Source organism: Vanessa cardui, chromosome Z (assembly GCF_905220365.1).
Source record: "Vanessa cardui chromosome Z, ilVanCard2.1, whole genome shotgun sequence".
NCBI lineage: Eukaryota > Metazoa > Arthropoda > Insecta > Lepidoptera > Nymphalidae > Vanessa > Vanessa cardui.
The window spans coordinates 2,039,484-2,054,954 of NC_061154.1; the positions used below are offsets into that span (position 1 = coordinate 2,039,484).

General features: G+C 32.5%; 1 protein-coding gene across 4 annotated transcripts in view; it reads right to left on the reverse strand.

Annotated features, from left to right (window-relative positions):
- The window catches only part of LOC124543441 (WD repeat-containing protein 47), a 58,931-nt gene that overhangs the window by 21,831 nt on the left and 21,629 nt on the right, over positions 1-15,471 (reverse strand). For 2 of the 4 annotated variants that reach the window (XM_047121669.1, XM_047121670.1), the window contains one exon: positions 2,950-3,167. In XM_047121669.1, coding sequence (XP_046977625.1) covers positions 2,950-3,167 — 218 coding nt within the window. Of the gene's footprint in view, positions 1-2,949; positions 3,168-11,356; positions 12,037-15,471 lie in introns of those variants that run through there. The other 2 variants (XM_047121672.1, XM_047121671.1) reach the window with 2 other exon arrangements.

The window sequence follows — 15,471 nt, forward strand, 5'->3', positions numbered from 1 at the left end:
TTAAGTTTTACAATTGTAAAGCCTACTTGAAAAAAGTTTTTTTTTTAAGACATGTAACTTAAACGCCCAAGACCTTAATCGAAATTACATTAACTGAACTTCTCTTTTGATAATTAATGTATTTCGTACTGCCAGTATTTGTATATAACACAAAATGGCCATCAATATCGTATGATGTAATATTTACAATCTGACATCTCGTATCGTCCATATTGAAAACTGTAAATCTTTTTTTTTTCACTGTATCATTAATATTAAATGACACCTGACGAAATATTACATTATGCCTTAATGATGTAACCTTTATCGAAAAACTTTTGTTGTTTAATAGACCTTGGGCTGTATTACGATGCATTTTTTTTAAAATCACAATTGAAGTTCTGATGTTGAAAACGAAAAACAATATTATTTATGGCAATCAGATTGACTTTTTATACTAATTTACAGAAAGCGATCCTGAGTTACATTGCACAAAATAAGTAAAATAAATGGATTAAAGTCGTTCAAGCTTCCATATTTTCCCTTGACCTTAGGGAATGATTACAGACTAAGCAATACGATACCCTATTGGGAGCCAATCAGATCCGAGCAGGTCGAATTGCAAGGATTAAATTATAATTAAATAAATAAATTTAACAGTTCTTGATTGTTTCTTTTTTAATAGACAGGCATTGATATAAAGACGCCAATCTCGTGCCACTTAGATGCTATTACACTGGCACACTCGGTAACTAAACTGAATTTGAAATTGGAATCAGAATCCGCTACCACCAAGTCGAAAGCCCTGTCCGATTTTTTCTAACATCTTCTTCGTATATAATCATCTGCCCGGTTACGCACAGATTTCAGGAAAGATTCTCTTTTATTTTTATTTTTAAACTTCGAACATATATCCACTTATAAACAATAACAACCATAACGGGCCCTTCTAACTTATGAATTCCCACATAATAGTCCCACGAAACCGTATATCGTTAATTGAGAAAGGTACAAGTTTCAGGGTCGTCTAATGAAGGTAACTTGACGACCAAGGGACAAATATGACGTCACCAATCCGTTCATATAATAGGAAATTAAAGACTAAGAAGGCAAAGTGAATAAATTTCATTTAGAAATAAATACGTTTTATACGTTCTTTATTTAAATTGTATGAATACTTTTTGAATCTTTTAATTCGATAAATAAAAAAGGGTAGCGCTAAGTCGTTGTCTTCGTCGCCTTTGTCGAAAAAATGTCCGAAAAAAAAAAGTAGCAGTACTCCCTTTTCGTACTGGTTCGACTGGGACACAATTTATGTGTGTGACGTGACCTTACCATTTTTTTTTATAGTAGAAGAGAGCAACTTGGTATTAAGCTAATTCATAGTCTTTTGGTTTCTTCATAATACAAATAAAATACACGTTATATATAATTGTACGTATTTCATTCCAACATGTTGACTTATGGCAGAGTAACTAATGAGTAAACGCTTCACATTAAATTTAATCTTGTAAAATGACAGTAAAATATTCACAAGCACTTACTCTTACATAGCCTACATGTGAAAATTATATTTGATTTCGAATATTTCTCACACGTATGTATATCAGAGACAGCGTTAATAATTAGTTACATTTATTTTCGATACGCAAAAATTCCGCGAATAAAATCTTAAACATTGTGCGATATTGAAAACGAAATCCTTGTATCAAATCGAGCAATCGGTAAGCGTGTTTAAATGGCTGTCTGTTTTATCAAATCACAATTTAGTCGATTACAGAGACATGTAATACAGTACAGCTTCATTTTGAACCTTCGATATAGAATCCGACAGTGGTAGGGCTTTGTGCTAGCCGTCATATATTGTATCAAGCAGCATTACTTAGGTTTTTTCTTTTATTAGTAAAGCTACATTCACGGGCTTTTATTAGCCTGAGTCTGTTTCAACAATATCATTGCATTTTATTTTAGTTAGCATTCTATTGTTCCAACTAATTAAGTACTGTAAAAGTAAAAACAGCTTCATCGCCTCCGGAGCTCTTCTTGCCGGAGGCTCTCGTCCGTACTGACATTACTTAGTATTGTTGGGTTCCGGTTTAAGGTCGATTGGGCCAAGGTACATCTTAGTTTCTGAGGTTAGTGGCGCATTGGCGATGTAAGGAACGGTTAATACTTCTAACAACGCTTATGGGCGGACGTGACCACTCATCAGGTGGCTCATTTGTCCGTCCGCCTACTTATAACATAAATATATGTATATCGTTCATCGATATACGATGCCCTCAAAACCGTTTAAAATTATTTTCCTCATCACAATTTATATAAATGCAGGATATAAGACCTATTACACAAGATGTATGAGACATAACGTCATTGAATAAGAAAAGATGATACAGACTCACAATAGAATATAAAATTTTCTAGACGTCATTTTGCTTGTATTACGCCACGATTGCGTAAACAACTCATTAGACAACGAGACGTATAAATAACTTGATCTAGAAAAAACGTCTATTCTTTTTAAAATTAAACCAAATATTTTGTATTTATCGCCGTAATCCGTATCGTGTGAAAAGCCGAGATAGCACGGTGGTTTGAAAACGTATACTTAACGTAACTAAGACGTCGTACTTAGCGGTGAAGGAAAATGATAATGAAAACTGACCAGATGTGTAAACCCTTATTGCATATAATCGGTGAAGAATATTTATATAAGAATACATTTATATACATAAGTTGAGTCACCTATTTAAAAAAAGGAATTTCGTTATATAAAACGCTAAGACCAACGTCTCGTCAACCTCATTCACACTTGTGAACTTATTAACGCCTATAAATTTATTTTTAAACATAAATATCAATGAGGTTCTAATCATCTTTACAACTGGCTGGTTTTATCACGTACTGTAACAGATAATATTAAAAATAATTATGCTTATGGTTAATACATATAATATCGCAGTTACTTACTTGACATCGTCTATTTTCGGGTACGTGCATATCCTCAATGTTTTCGTATTGGAACCAACAGCGTACAACTTTCCATTAGGATGGAACTCAGCACAGCGCACCGCTTGCAAATCTTCCAGGACCGTGACCGGTTTGAAGGTGGGACGAGATCCGTTTACTTCGGGTACTGCTACTGGGGTGGACAGCGGCGCACTCTGACCACCGTTTCTGATCTGTGTCTGTAAGAAACGGCTTCATAAGAACGGGTCTTTCTATGTTTGTTACGTGTGTGTTTATGTGATGTGTATGTAACGGTGTCTTATTGGATCATTATAAGTGATTGAATTATTACCTGAAATAATACTGTTTATTTTAAAGTATTAACGAACGAATGAGAAACAAAGATAACTTGTTATGGACAATACAAAAGGTTTATAAACCGTATTAGAAAATAATACTACAGTATCCATTAATAACCAATTCAAGCAAGACTTATCACTAAACATATTTTGAATTAAATTTGTTACATAAGACGTTCTTCGAAAACTATCTTCACATCATCATCATCGTTATCAATTATAATATATTAATTTATTTTAAAATTATTGTTTTTTTTTTTAAGTAAGGCAGTTTTACAGTTTCTCATGAAGGACCCAACAATACTAAATATATGAGTAATACCTATGCAGATAAAGACCTACCTACCAAGTAAAATAATTAAATATCATCCTTTGAGACGTAATCTACACAGGAGTTGAGGTCGTTGCCCAGTGCCGTACCTTACTTTACTTAACAACTTAATAAAGAGTTAAGTAAAAAAGTTGGAACCTCTTTGCTACACTATGTATAATTCGTATACAACTACAGCTACTTTATAAATCTTGAAATTACTACTAGTGCGATTTTACTATTTTTTTAATATTTTTGAGACCAAGAGTCCATTATTGATAAGGGTGATATAAGTAGGTAACGTAACCGTTTGACCTTCAAAAGGTTTGAAACTAAAGACAGAGTAAAAACTATGAACACCAATCATGTTCTCGAAAAATGTCAAGCATGTAGTCGAATGTTCCAAAAACGCGAAAGGAACTTGGAGGCAAGGCTAGTGTTATAAACATAGGTAGGAATGTAACTGGACAGGAAAACGGCTTGCAACTATGTTCGTTAAAACTGCATGACCTACACATAATTAATAGTCAAGCTACTGTCCTTGTAAACAAACATTCAGTTTTAATTAATCTACAATTAGTAGAAACGTTTAATACTTAAAACGTCTTGTCTTTATCGAATACGATCGTTCTCGGTACTCGATTCAAATTATCGATATTTGATCGATGTTGTCAACAATAATATTAGTGTGACAGTAACTCTCTTATTCTCTCACTATCTCAGATTTAATACTTATAAAATTTGGTATGGAACATACTCGAAGTCCCAGGATCAAAAACGTATGTTCTTTAAGTCTTTTGAGACCTAAAACCCCTACAATACGAGCGAAACTGTGGGCGTAGTATACAATATATTTAAACGTTCAATCAAAATAACCGCTATATGGTTCCATCTCCACTAGTCCCATCTATGTTATTATTCATGGATTTTATTTTGTCTCGATAATGTCACAACAAATTTGATGGTTAAAATTACGTTACATTTTTAGAGATTTAGGAAAAATACGGCGCTTTTTTTCTTTTCATACGGTTCAGTATTTCCTAAGTTAGATAGTTATACAGCACGTAGCTTTGATAATACAACAATTTGGTTATAATAGTCGTAAAAAATTTTAATCGGTTACAACTCAATATCTGTTCGAAAATGTAAAAAAAATAGACCAAATTTAGAAATAACAGAAAATACTCCTGTTGGAAATATAGGTGGAATATAAGGCGATAGGATTTCCAATTAATATTCAAATTATACATAAACACTACAAAACTGTTTATAATTGTTGCCCAACCCTTGAAGAAAAACTTTTAAACACTTTAACGTACATTTACATACTAAATAACACTGCGATCCACGAGCTATCATCGTTATTGTTCATTAATATAATTTGTGAGTTAATTATTGTAATTATTCATTATTAATAGAAGGAGGTTGTTTAAATTACTAAGTAAAACATGGAAGTACATTATTTAGGCTCGGAACCAACATTAGTCGGTTGAAATAATGTTATATTAACTTAAGATTATCCATATTGATTCACTAAGCAGTCTATAGGTTGATGGTCACAAGATAAAAATCTTATATCCTTAAGAATATAAGATGTTTATTAATGATAGAGGCTTAGGCATTTTATTGACCTCGACGTACTAGTATTTAGAGTAACATATTGGAACCTTTTCACTCTCAAGCTTAAATTGTTGAGTTACTAAAACACATACCTACCTAAATGACATTCAATATTGATTATGTATAGTCATTAAACTGTTTGCATATAATAAAATTTTACCAAAGGAATACACAGTACCTACATATACTAAGATAACATTTTTTCAAAGTTCAAAGTTTCAAAGTATATGTTGGCGGACGAGCATATAGGCCATCTGATGGTAAGTGGTCACCATCACCCATAGACAATGAAGCTGTAAGAAATATTAACTATTCCTTACATCGTCAATGTACCATCAACCTTGGGAACTAAGATATTATGTCCCTTGTGCCTGTAGTTACACTGGCTCCTCACCCTTCAAACCGGAACACAACAATACTGAGTACTGTTATTTTGCGGTAGAATGACTGATGAGTGGGTGGTACCTACTCGGAGGGGCTTGCACAAAGCCCTACCACCGAGTAAAGTCCTTATTGTCAGTTCCGGCTAATCTCAGGAACAGAAACGCTCATGAAGTCGCAGGCACAGATAGTAATACCATAAATGTATTATAGTCTCGTATCCGACATTTCACGAGTTAGATACGAACTGAGTTAGAACGCGTTCGCGAATGTAAAACAAGTAGTACAAAGTTGTAAAACAAAGAGTATAACGGTAGTCAACTATATATGTAATTATAATCAATTTACATATACGCATATCTTGCCTCGTTAACTGAGTACGCACTAACGTTTCTAGAAACCATATGAGTTACTAAAAATAACTGTCTTCTATTAAAAAGGGTATATGTGCCTTTGGTTGTACTTATCAATATCGACTTTTAATTAATTACCATGAGATGCGATGAGCACCACTTTCCATTGATATTGTGAATATCAGATATATCATCACTTAAACTAAGCTATCAACTAAGATATAATTTTCCATAAACTTTGAAAACAGCTGGAACCCACTTTACACCGGCGCACCGCATAATTAACGACCACCAAGTGAAATTATATTGGAGATTCAAACAACACGAGACCATTATCATGTATTATGATACCGTATTCCATTTACACTACTATAGTTTTGACTAACAAGCGATAAAAAATAGAAAATATTTGCATATTTTCCACAAGACTGAAAGTAGACTCGAAATTACACGTTTGTTCCAAGATCGTGTGTCCTGACTTCTGAGATATCGATATCGAGCGTTAAAATCGATTCGTTGTCGACTTTCATTCATTAATATGAAATCACAAGCACTACAAAGTCTAACACTAATTACTGAGCAGTGGCGGAGCGAATCTAGCTGTATCTCACTAGTATTATAAATGCGAGAATTAAGATAGATAAGTAATACAATCACGATAGAACGACTGAACGGATCTGAATGAAATTTGAATGGAAAAAAAACTAACATCTATTTAATTAATGTTTTTTCGACATCTTCAACGTCATTACACACCAAAACCTTCCTCTAAATTAGAATGTCCGTTGATGAAAACCATATGACATTTGTCCGGTATTTTTTTGAGTTTATTGCGTTTAGACAGACAGTATTATACGAAGTATCAATATGTAACACACTTCGATTTCTCATAATAATTTGTGTCATCCCAGAGTTGTAAAGGTATGGTAAATTTTTTTATAAGCAATATTACTTAGCAAACGATTTTATCTCGCTCACTAGCATATCCGTACGAATCTCCCAATTAATAATTCAAAGATTATAAATCTATTATTGATGTCAATAGCTAATGGATAAAATAAATATTTACATTATTAATTTGTTTAAATGTATGTCATTTCGACATCGAAAGTATACTGGCATCACAATTCGATATTGTAGTTGTTTTAACAGCATTCGAAAATCAAATATCATTGTAATTTTTTAATGTTTACATCGGTTGAAATAATATTTATACGATCAACTAAAAAAAATAACAGTTTTTAAGGTCGTGGTCATGAAGATGTTAGCCATCTCGGTAAAGTAAAAGCGGAACGATTACCGTACAAATAGTATTCTTATAACCGCAAGCGTGTTTTGTTTTTATTTTTTTTTAATTACAAACAGACACTGATTGTATAGATAAAGCATTCAAATATTCTATAAAAATAGAAGCTGTGCCTGCGACCTTGTACGCGTTTGAATTTAACAACATAAGATATATGTATTGTAGCCTAAGTTACTCCTTATTATATCAGATCTGCCAGTGAAAGTCCCGTCAAAATCGGTCCAACCGTTTCAGAGATTAGAAACAGACAGACAGGATATGTACCGTGTATACATACATATGCATTGAGTAAAAAGGGCTATTTTAATATTACAAGCAGACACTCCATTTTTATTATATGTATAGATATAGATAAAGTAACAGTTAGACTAAGACCTCCTTTATTGCCGACAGAATTTTCTTTATTTCCTCAACGCGGCTTTAATGTTTGTGAATACACAGATAATTATCTGGCATGTACGTTTCCTCAACATCGAACACTAGATAAATCATATTTACAAATTAAGTACATCTAATTTGATCCTACTATTTTAGAATTATATTAGTGTATATCACTGACCCATTTTCGATCTTAGTATTTCAACAGATCATCAATATTGTTATGCCATATTAGTTCGGAGCAGTGAGTTTTCCTCTTCAATTAATCTGTATCTCCAAACATATCCATAGATACAACCTTACTCATGACAACACTCGACATTAATCTTTGTATTTATCATTTTTAAGTATAATGCAAAGATAACTCCGCGTTAACCCGTAGGTCATGCGTATTGCCAGTCTAAAAAAATTTCTCAATAAATACTCTTTAAGATTGAACACGATAACAAACCTCTTTATAATAAAATAAACTATAAAGTATGACATATCACAAATACGTCGAACTAATATTTCAGTAAAAGTTATAACGGTAATTTAAATTACAATAAAATATCAATTTATTAAATTTAATTAATACAATCTATAAAGATCTCTAGTCATCCCCATACAATATTCAATAAGTGTCTGTTATATACATATTTACCAAAAATATTTTGAGGTTTCGATATTTAAATGATAATGAATAATTCATTAGCAAATTATAAATTGATTTTTTAAATAGATTTTGGAAAAAAAAATTGTTTTTTAATTTAATGCTTTTGATTAAATTAAATATTTATTTAATACGGTTTATGTTAGAAGGCTTTCTAAATTGATTCATTAGTTTAACTTAATTGTTTTTTTTTTATTTATTCTTATTTAATAATTTATTTTAAAATACCTTAAATTAACTTAATGTAATTATTTAAAGTTTATTTATTTGATTATTATTATTAATCTTAAAATGATTTGGACGCGACAAATGATTTTGATACTTGTCGAAGTATAATTGATAATTTAAGAGGACCAATTAGTATAAATTAAATTATTATTTGTATTTGTACACAATTTAGGTACATTATTTAGAAATGAAGCTTATAACTCGATATGAGATAGAGAGTAATTCGTTGATTTTCAGACAGGACATATATAAATTTATACGTATTTTATAGGCAAATTTCTAAAATCAAAATGGAAAAATTGTATTCTTCTCGGTAGTTTCTACTCTCTGAACCGGTTACCGGTTTAATTCAATAATTATGACATGATTTTACTTTGATAAAGATTTTTTAAATATATTTGTATAATAATAATGCACTCTACGGACTGGTTAAAAAATCATTTATACGGAAAACCTAGTTTTGTAATTTTTTATATATGAAATGGAAACTTTTTGTTTGAAAAATTTAATTCTTTTATGGTTTTAATATTAAGGGGATGCTTTCCTTTAAATTTGTACCCGATCGATACATTAATTAAAATGAAACATAAAAATATCGTATTAGTACTATATATACCCAGATATATTATTGTAGAAATGTAATTTATCTTTTGTTGCGATGATACCGACACGCTCGGAGAATTTGAATAAGAGAACGAATGAGAGAAAGTTTAATTAATGTTCGACTAGTGATATACATATGTGTAAGGTAAAACACGGTAACTTCGATGGATAGATAAAATAAAGAGATCGTACGAATCCGTAATCTTTACGTACAAATTTTACTGTAACGGTAACAAACCGGTGAATACAAATTAAGGTACTCATTTTATTTCGTTTTCATTTTCACTCGAAACTCCGAACACTATCGTAAACTTATAAAAAGATATACGCGACATTGACTTCATAGGAAACACTCACGAGTGACATTCGAAGTGAGTTCTTAAATAATAACATTGGGAGTCCCTTCATAAACAGTATCAAATAAATCGAATCAATATGTTCCATTTCGAATATGTTGGTAGAGCTTTGTCCGAGCCTGCGTGGGTACAATGTTTACACACAACTCATCAAACATTTTACCGCCAAACAACAATACTTAGCATTGTTGTGTTCCGGTTTGATGAGTGAGGGAGAACTTGTAAGATAACATATCTTTTCCTAAGGTATCCTCCTCGTGGGGAGCCATTTATCAAAATGGTCTTGTATATAAAACACTATCAAAAAAATGGTGGCGATTTAAGAAACTTTACTTTATTTCGTATAACAATATATATAGGCAGACTTAAAGTTACGACAATTTCATAAACGTTTCATTTATACTATAAGCGAATGATTTATTTCGAATTATTTAAGTAACATATTTAATGTAAGAAATAGATGATGTAAATTGAATATAATAAGAATCATTTGTACTAGATACTATAATGCGACTTATTATGAAGATTACTTCATTTTAAGTATAAAAGTACAAATATCGAATTATACTATGCCTATATGACGAGTGCTAGAGCAAACGTAACGGTTGTCATATAATGTTATGCACGTTCGGTTTTTGTGTAGAAAGCTGATATACTGACGAAGATTTCAAATATTTATTACGCAAACGCGCTTTCTTTTAATCGTTAATATATCATGGTGTCGAACTATGACATTACATAATATGTAAAAATATAAAGAAACTCTACTATTTTTATGTAACTTGTATTTTTAAATTTCCCAAGAGCTTTCTGTACGTTTAATGTTCAAGTATGATTTTTATTTTTGTTAATTTTAAATTAATTATTTTCAAACAAAACAAAAAGTATTTCACTCTTTATACGCGAAAACTTTGAGAAACTAGAGAAAAGTAAATTAATAAGAAATCTTTGTCACTCGATGGGCACTTTTCATTTATATTAAATCTCTTTGTAAAATTTTAATTAGATTCTTCCATTCACTCCTAAATGATTAAAACTTTATTACTTCTAAAAACAAACAGATTAAGTAAAATTTTAAGTTTTTCGATAGAATTAATTATAAATCGCAATGCCTTAAAAACTAAAGTTTCAAATGCAAAAGTAAAAGTTATTGCTTATTATACACGAAACACGAATATAGATAATAATTATGTGTTACGTCATAATGACACGATTACTAAAAACTTGTTCAAGTGGTCCGAATACACAATAGAATTCACACTCGCAACGCAATATGCATTAGGCAACACTACAAAAAAATATATCGTCCGAATCACCTGGAAACTTGTGAAAAAACAACACGTCTCATTAGGGTTGCATTACAAAATCGTTGAGGTTTGATAACTCGTACATTGGTCAAGCCAATAGTTCGATATTTAAAAAAAAAAATTCGAAATTGGGATACGAATTTGATTTTGGTGTTTCCAATACGAGCCTCTGTTTACTTTTCAGATAACAAATATGATACAGATATTAACATAACATATTCCGTTACAACGTACGCGCAGGAAGGTCCGATGCGGTTCACCGGAGCTGAACGGCGCTTGACATGCCATCGCTTCCTCCTTGTTCCTAGCACGATGCACCTAATGAGTGGAACTATACACAGATCGCATGCATACCAAAATTTCGCCTGGATAATCGTCAGTTCGCTTTGTGCCAATAAGTTTACCATAGCTTAGAAAGTACGCATAAATACATTCTTAACTAGCACATATGCATAGTAATCAAATAAATTAACACAGAACTACGATATCTTGTTAATATATAGAATGAAATGTAGTTGTTTAAATAAATCACCTCACAATGAGACCGCTGTCTCTGTAGAAAGTTGTTCAATTACCTGAAAGGCACTGATGCGTTTGGGTGGCGGCACTTGTGGAGATCTGTCGATTAGATTTTCCATGGAATGTCGCGTAAGAAAATTCTGTTTCTCGAATGCACTGTTTGTTTTGTACGCTGTGCGATTGAATTTGGTCGCGGGTGCAACTATTCGGTTGCCGTTCTCATCGTCGTCCTCCCATTCGGTGACCACCTCGGTGCGGACGTCCTCGAGGGAACGAGACCGACTGCACGGGCAGGCGGGGGATGAAGCGGTCGGGTTCCTGGTCTGTCGCTGTCTCTCTCTGTTGAGATAAAGATCCGCGTGATTGCTCGGTGTCGGCGCGCCCGCTGATCTGTAGCTGGGCGATAGGAAATAGTAGTCCCGAGACTTATTACTGTACGCACTCATTCCAGAGAAATCGGAATAAGTGGACTTTGACGAGGATGTTTTGAAATTTCTCGCATCCACGGGGTCTGGCGGACGAAAGTAAAAGTTCGGTTGCACCTGACGGGAAAGCGGGGGCCATGGCCTGAACGGCGCGTCAACGTAATGTGCCGGTTTCGACTTCATGGCGGAACACGATAAGTCATCCGCGCGCAACGAGGTCGGTTCCGTGCGGATGTTGCCGACGAGACTGCGCTACTGTTGTCGCGGATGGCGGACGGCCCGCACAAACCCACCACTGGTGCTGAGCACTGTTCGCCGTGAATTAGACAGAGACGGGAACATAGAGAAAGGCGCACGCGTTCCGCTCGATCCGTTGAACGCGAATACAAGTGAAAGGGGTAGCCCCTCGGTCAACACGCTCAAGCAGCGCTCGTTGGAGGCGCGCGCGCAATATCTCTTTGTTAATGTCGTTAAACTTGAATATTTATTGCTTATAAATATTGCCACACTGTTTATTATTAAATTAAATATCTATTAACGTACACTATTACTTTCTAGTTGTTTAAAACATGAATCGTAGATTTTATTATAATAAGCTCTTGTATGATATAGGATAAAACAATACAAAGTTTGTTGTTTTGAAAATAAAATATGATAATCAACTAATCAACGAAGACTCAGTGCGGTATAAAATTTTCCAATAAGATTGACATCGAAATTAATCAAATACATATAAAATTAAATAAATTAAGACATGTATTCCAATAAACTTAAATAAATAAAGCGTTTGGTTACTAAAAATACAGACGCAAATAAACGGGCGGACGCGAAAAGCGAGTAAAGTCATACTACGTATTTAAATCGTAGTTACAATTACCGCCTTGTCGCTATAGTTCGTATGAGACTGTTAACATTTAAGAATTTCGTAACATTATTATCAGTTAGATTATTGCGTGAACTCAATCGATTATTCCTGCACGAAACGGTACAAATTATAGGTTTTCGAAATATCTTGTAATTCGTCACGTGGTCAACTAACTTTCGCTCCTTCTTACGTTCGAATTAACTATTTTATGACGTAATAAATATGACGATTATATAAGATAATTTGCCAAATTAATGTTGAATTGTATTATAAATACAATTTATATTTTAGTCATTTTTATGCGAATACACTTTGAATTAGCAAGCAATTATGCTTTTTGATGAAACTGTCCCAAATACACTAGCGATAGAATGTGTATTTTGACGCTTAACAAGCGCTTTACTTACATCGTCAGTGGAAAGGAAGTAACTTTTAATTTATAAGTAAAAACTTTGAACCTAATTTCCTAAATATACAATTCTGGCGCTTGAGCTTTTCTCGTGGTAATATATAATCGATACAGAAGCTACATTACAATTATTGATTTCAAAACGTTTGATTATAACTAATATTTATTTTTTTTTCGCTTGTCATCATAAGGATAATTTAATCATTTAATAATGATCCTATCTTATTAATTGACAATAAAGAGATCGCGATCACGAAATAATTGTAGTAGAAGTTTGATTACCAATAAAAATGTAAGTCATAGAAGTATGAGAGACATTATTTTGGAATGGATTACATTCCATATTCTCTGCTTATAAAGTGTGTGTTATATAAAAGGCATAAGCTACATGTCATCACTATTTTGTATGCAATAATTTCCGAATCATTTAACAAATAGGTATAGTCAGGATAAGAAAAGGTTCGTCACATTAAGATCTATTTTCGTGTGCTCAGTATGAGCGATAATCTGCTCTACCGATCGAGAATGACATATTACGTAAAAATGATTTGATGTTTAGATACAAAAGGTACTAAGAGTTTAAGACTCGATAAAGGATCATTCCTTTTTATTTGAAAACTGACGAAGGTTTTCTTACTCTGACTGTATATACGATCGCAAGAACGAGGCTGAGGTGGACGATAGCTGTATTATTATATAAACATAAATTATAACTGTCTATACATACCATCGAGCACGCAATATTTTCAAAAGTGATACAAAGTTGTCTATTCCCTTATTAATATATACATATATGTAAATAATTTTTATGTGTGTCTTTAAAAACTACCGTATGTTATATTATTCAATTGTCCTTATTTGGATTTAGCGCAATGTATTTCCCATTCATCATAAATTCTAATCATATTCTTAAATGGTTATTTAAACTGACAGGTGTCAATCTATCTGCATCTGATAATGAGATTCATCCGCATATATTATTACATAAAGCTACGACTAACAAATACGAGAATTATAATCTGTGAGTGAATGATATAATGAATGAGGTGAGTTTTAATTTAAAAATAAATTTATTAGAACTAGCGACCCGCCACGGCTTCGCACGAGTGCAATGCTCATACAAAATATACTACAGAATTTTATTATTTATTTTTACTATATTGTCTATATATTACATACAAAATCCTCCCAATTCACCTCTCGAATGACTCCATATATTAAAAAAACCGCATCAAAATCCGATGCGCAATTTTAAAGATCTGAGCATTCATAGGGACAGACAGCGGTATGCGACTTTGTTTTATACTATGTAATGATTAGTCTGTAATAAAATCGAAACTCACCTGAGAACAAGTCACGTGTAATATCAGAATGAGATATGGGACATTGACTACAATAAGTATAAAATTAATAGGTTATAAGTAACAAAATGGCATATCACCGTAAATCGGTTGTTATTGTTTCATGAATGGCATTCGGCGATTCTTACAGAAACGCATTATCAAGTTAATTACTCAAACTCAAATTTCCTTATTCAACATAGAACCATTACACTTACACTTTGACTTGAAATTAAACACTACCACCGATTCAAAGGCAAAAGGAACATCCTGTACTCAGTTCAAACTGGACGCCGGTCCTTCAAGGGGTATTCATTCGGGAACTTTGAAACCCTTGAAATTCTTTGAGAATATTTTCTTCTTAATAAAATAAAAATATAAGCTGTGGTCTGAGATGATAGTCCGTTTATCATTTTGCAAGAATCATTTTATTAGATTCGTGTAATAATAGATTTATGTCTATGATTGTACTTCAAATACAACCCAATTAAATAAAACAACTACATTCAAAACAAATACTAAAAAACATACAAGTACTTATAAATATAATTTAATAAACAAATTGTTCGGCGGTTGAGACAAAAGCTATAAATCAAAACAAATAAAAAACGTAACGCGTATGATGCGCCCACGCAACTTCATATAATACTGGAAAACTTGAAACATTTAATTAGCCGCCATATTTGTAATGGAACCCAAGGTTGAACCATATACAGATCATAACATAAACAACATTATAACACAAGAAACTCATCATCTTAAGTCATCCTACGAGAAAATGAATGAATAATTAGTAACAACGGTCGCCACAAGGACATGTCACATCAAATTCAATGGAATTAATTTCGAATAACAATAAAATACTAATTGACTACATCTGCATATTACGCTATAATACCGACAAATATTTCTTTTCGAAAAGGTATTATGAGTTATTGACTTAACAGATACGAATGACGATTCAGTCACTAGAAATTAATATAATAACTCTGATAAACATATGAAGAGCTGAGATAGCCCAGTGGATAGAAAGCGTGCATCTTAACCGAAGATTTCGGGTTCAAACCCAGGCAAGCGCCACTATACATATGTGCTTAATTTGTGTTCATAATTCATCTAGTGCTCGACGGTG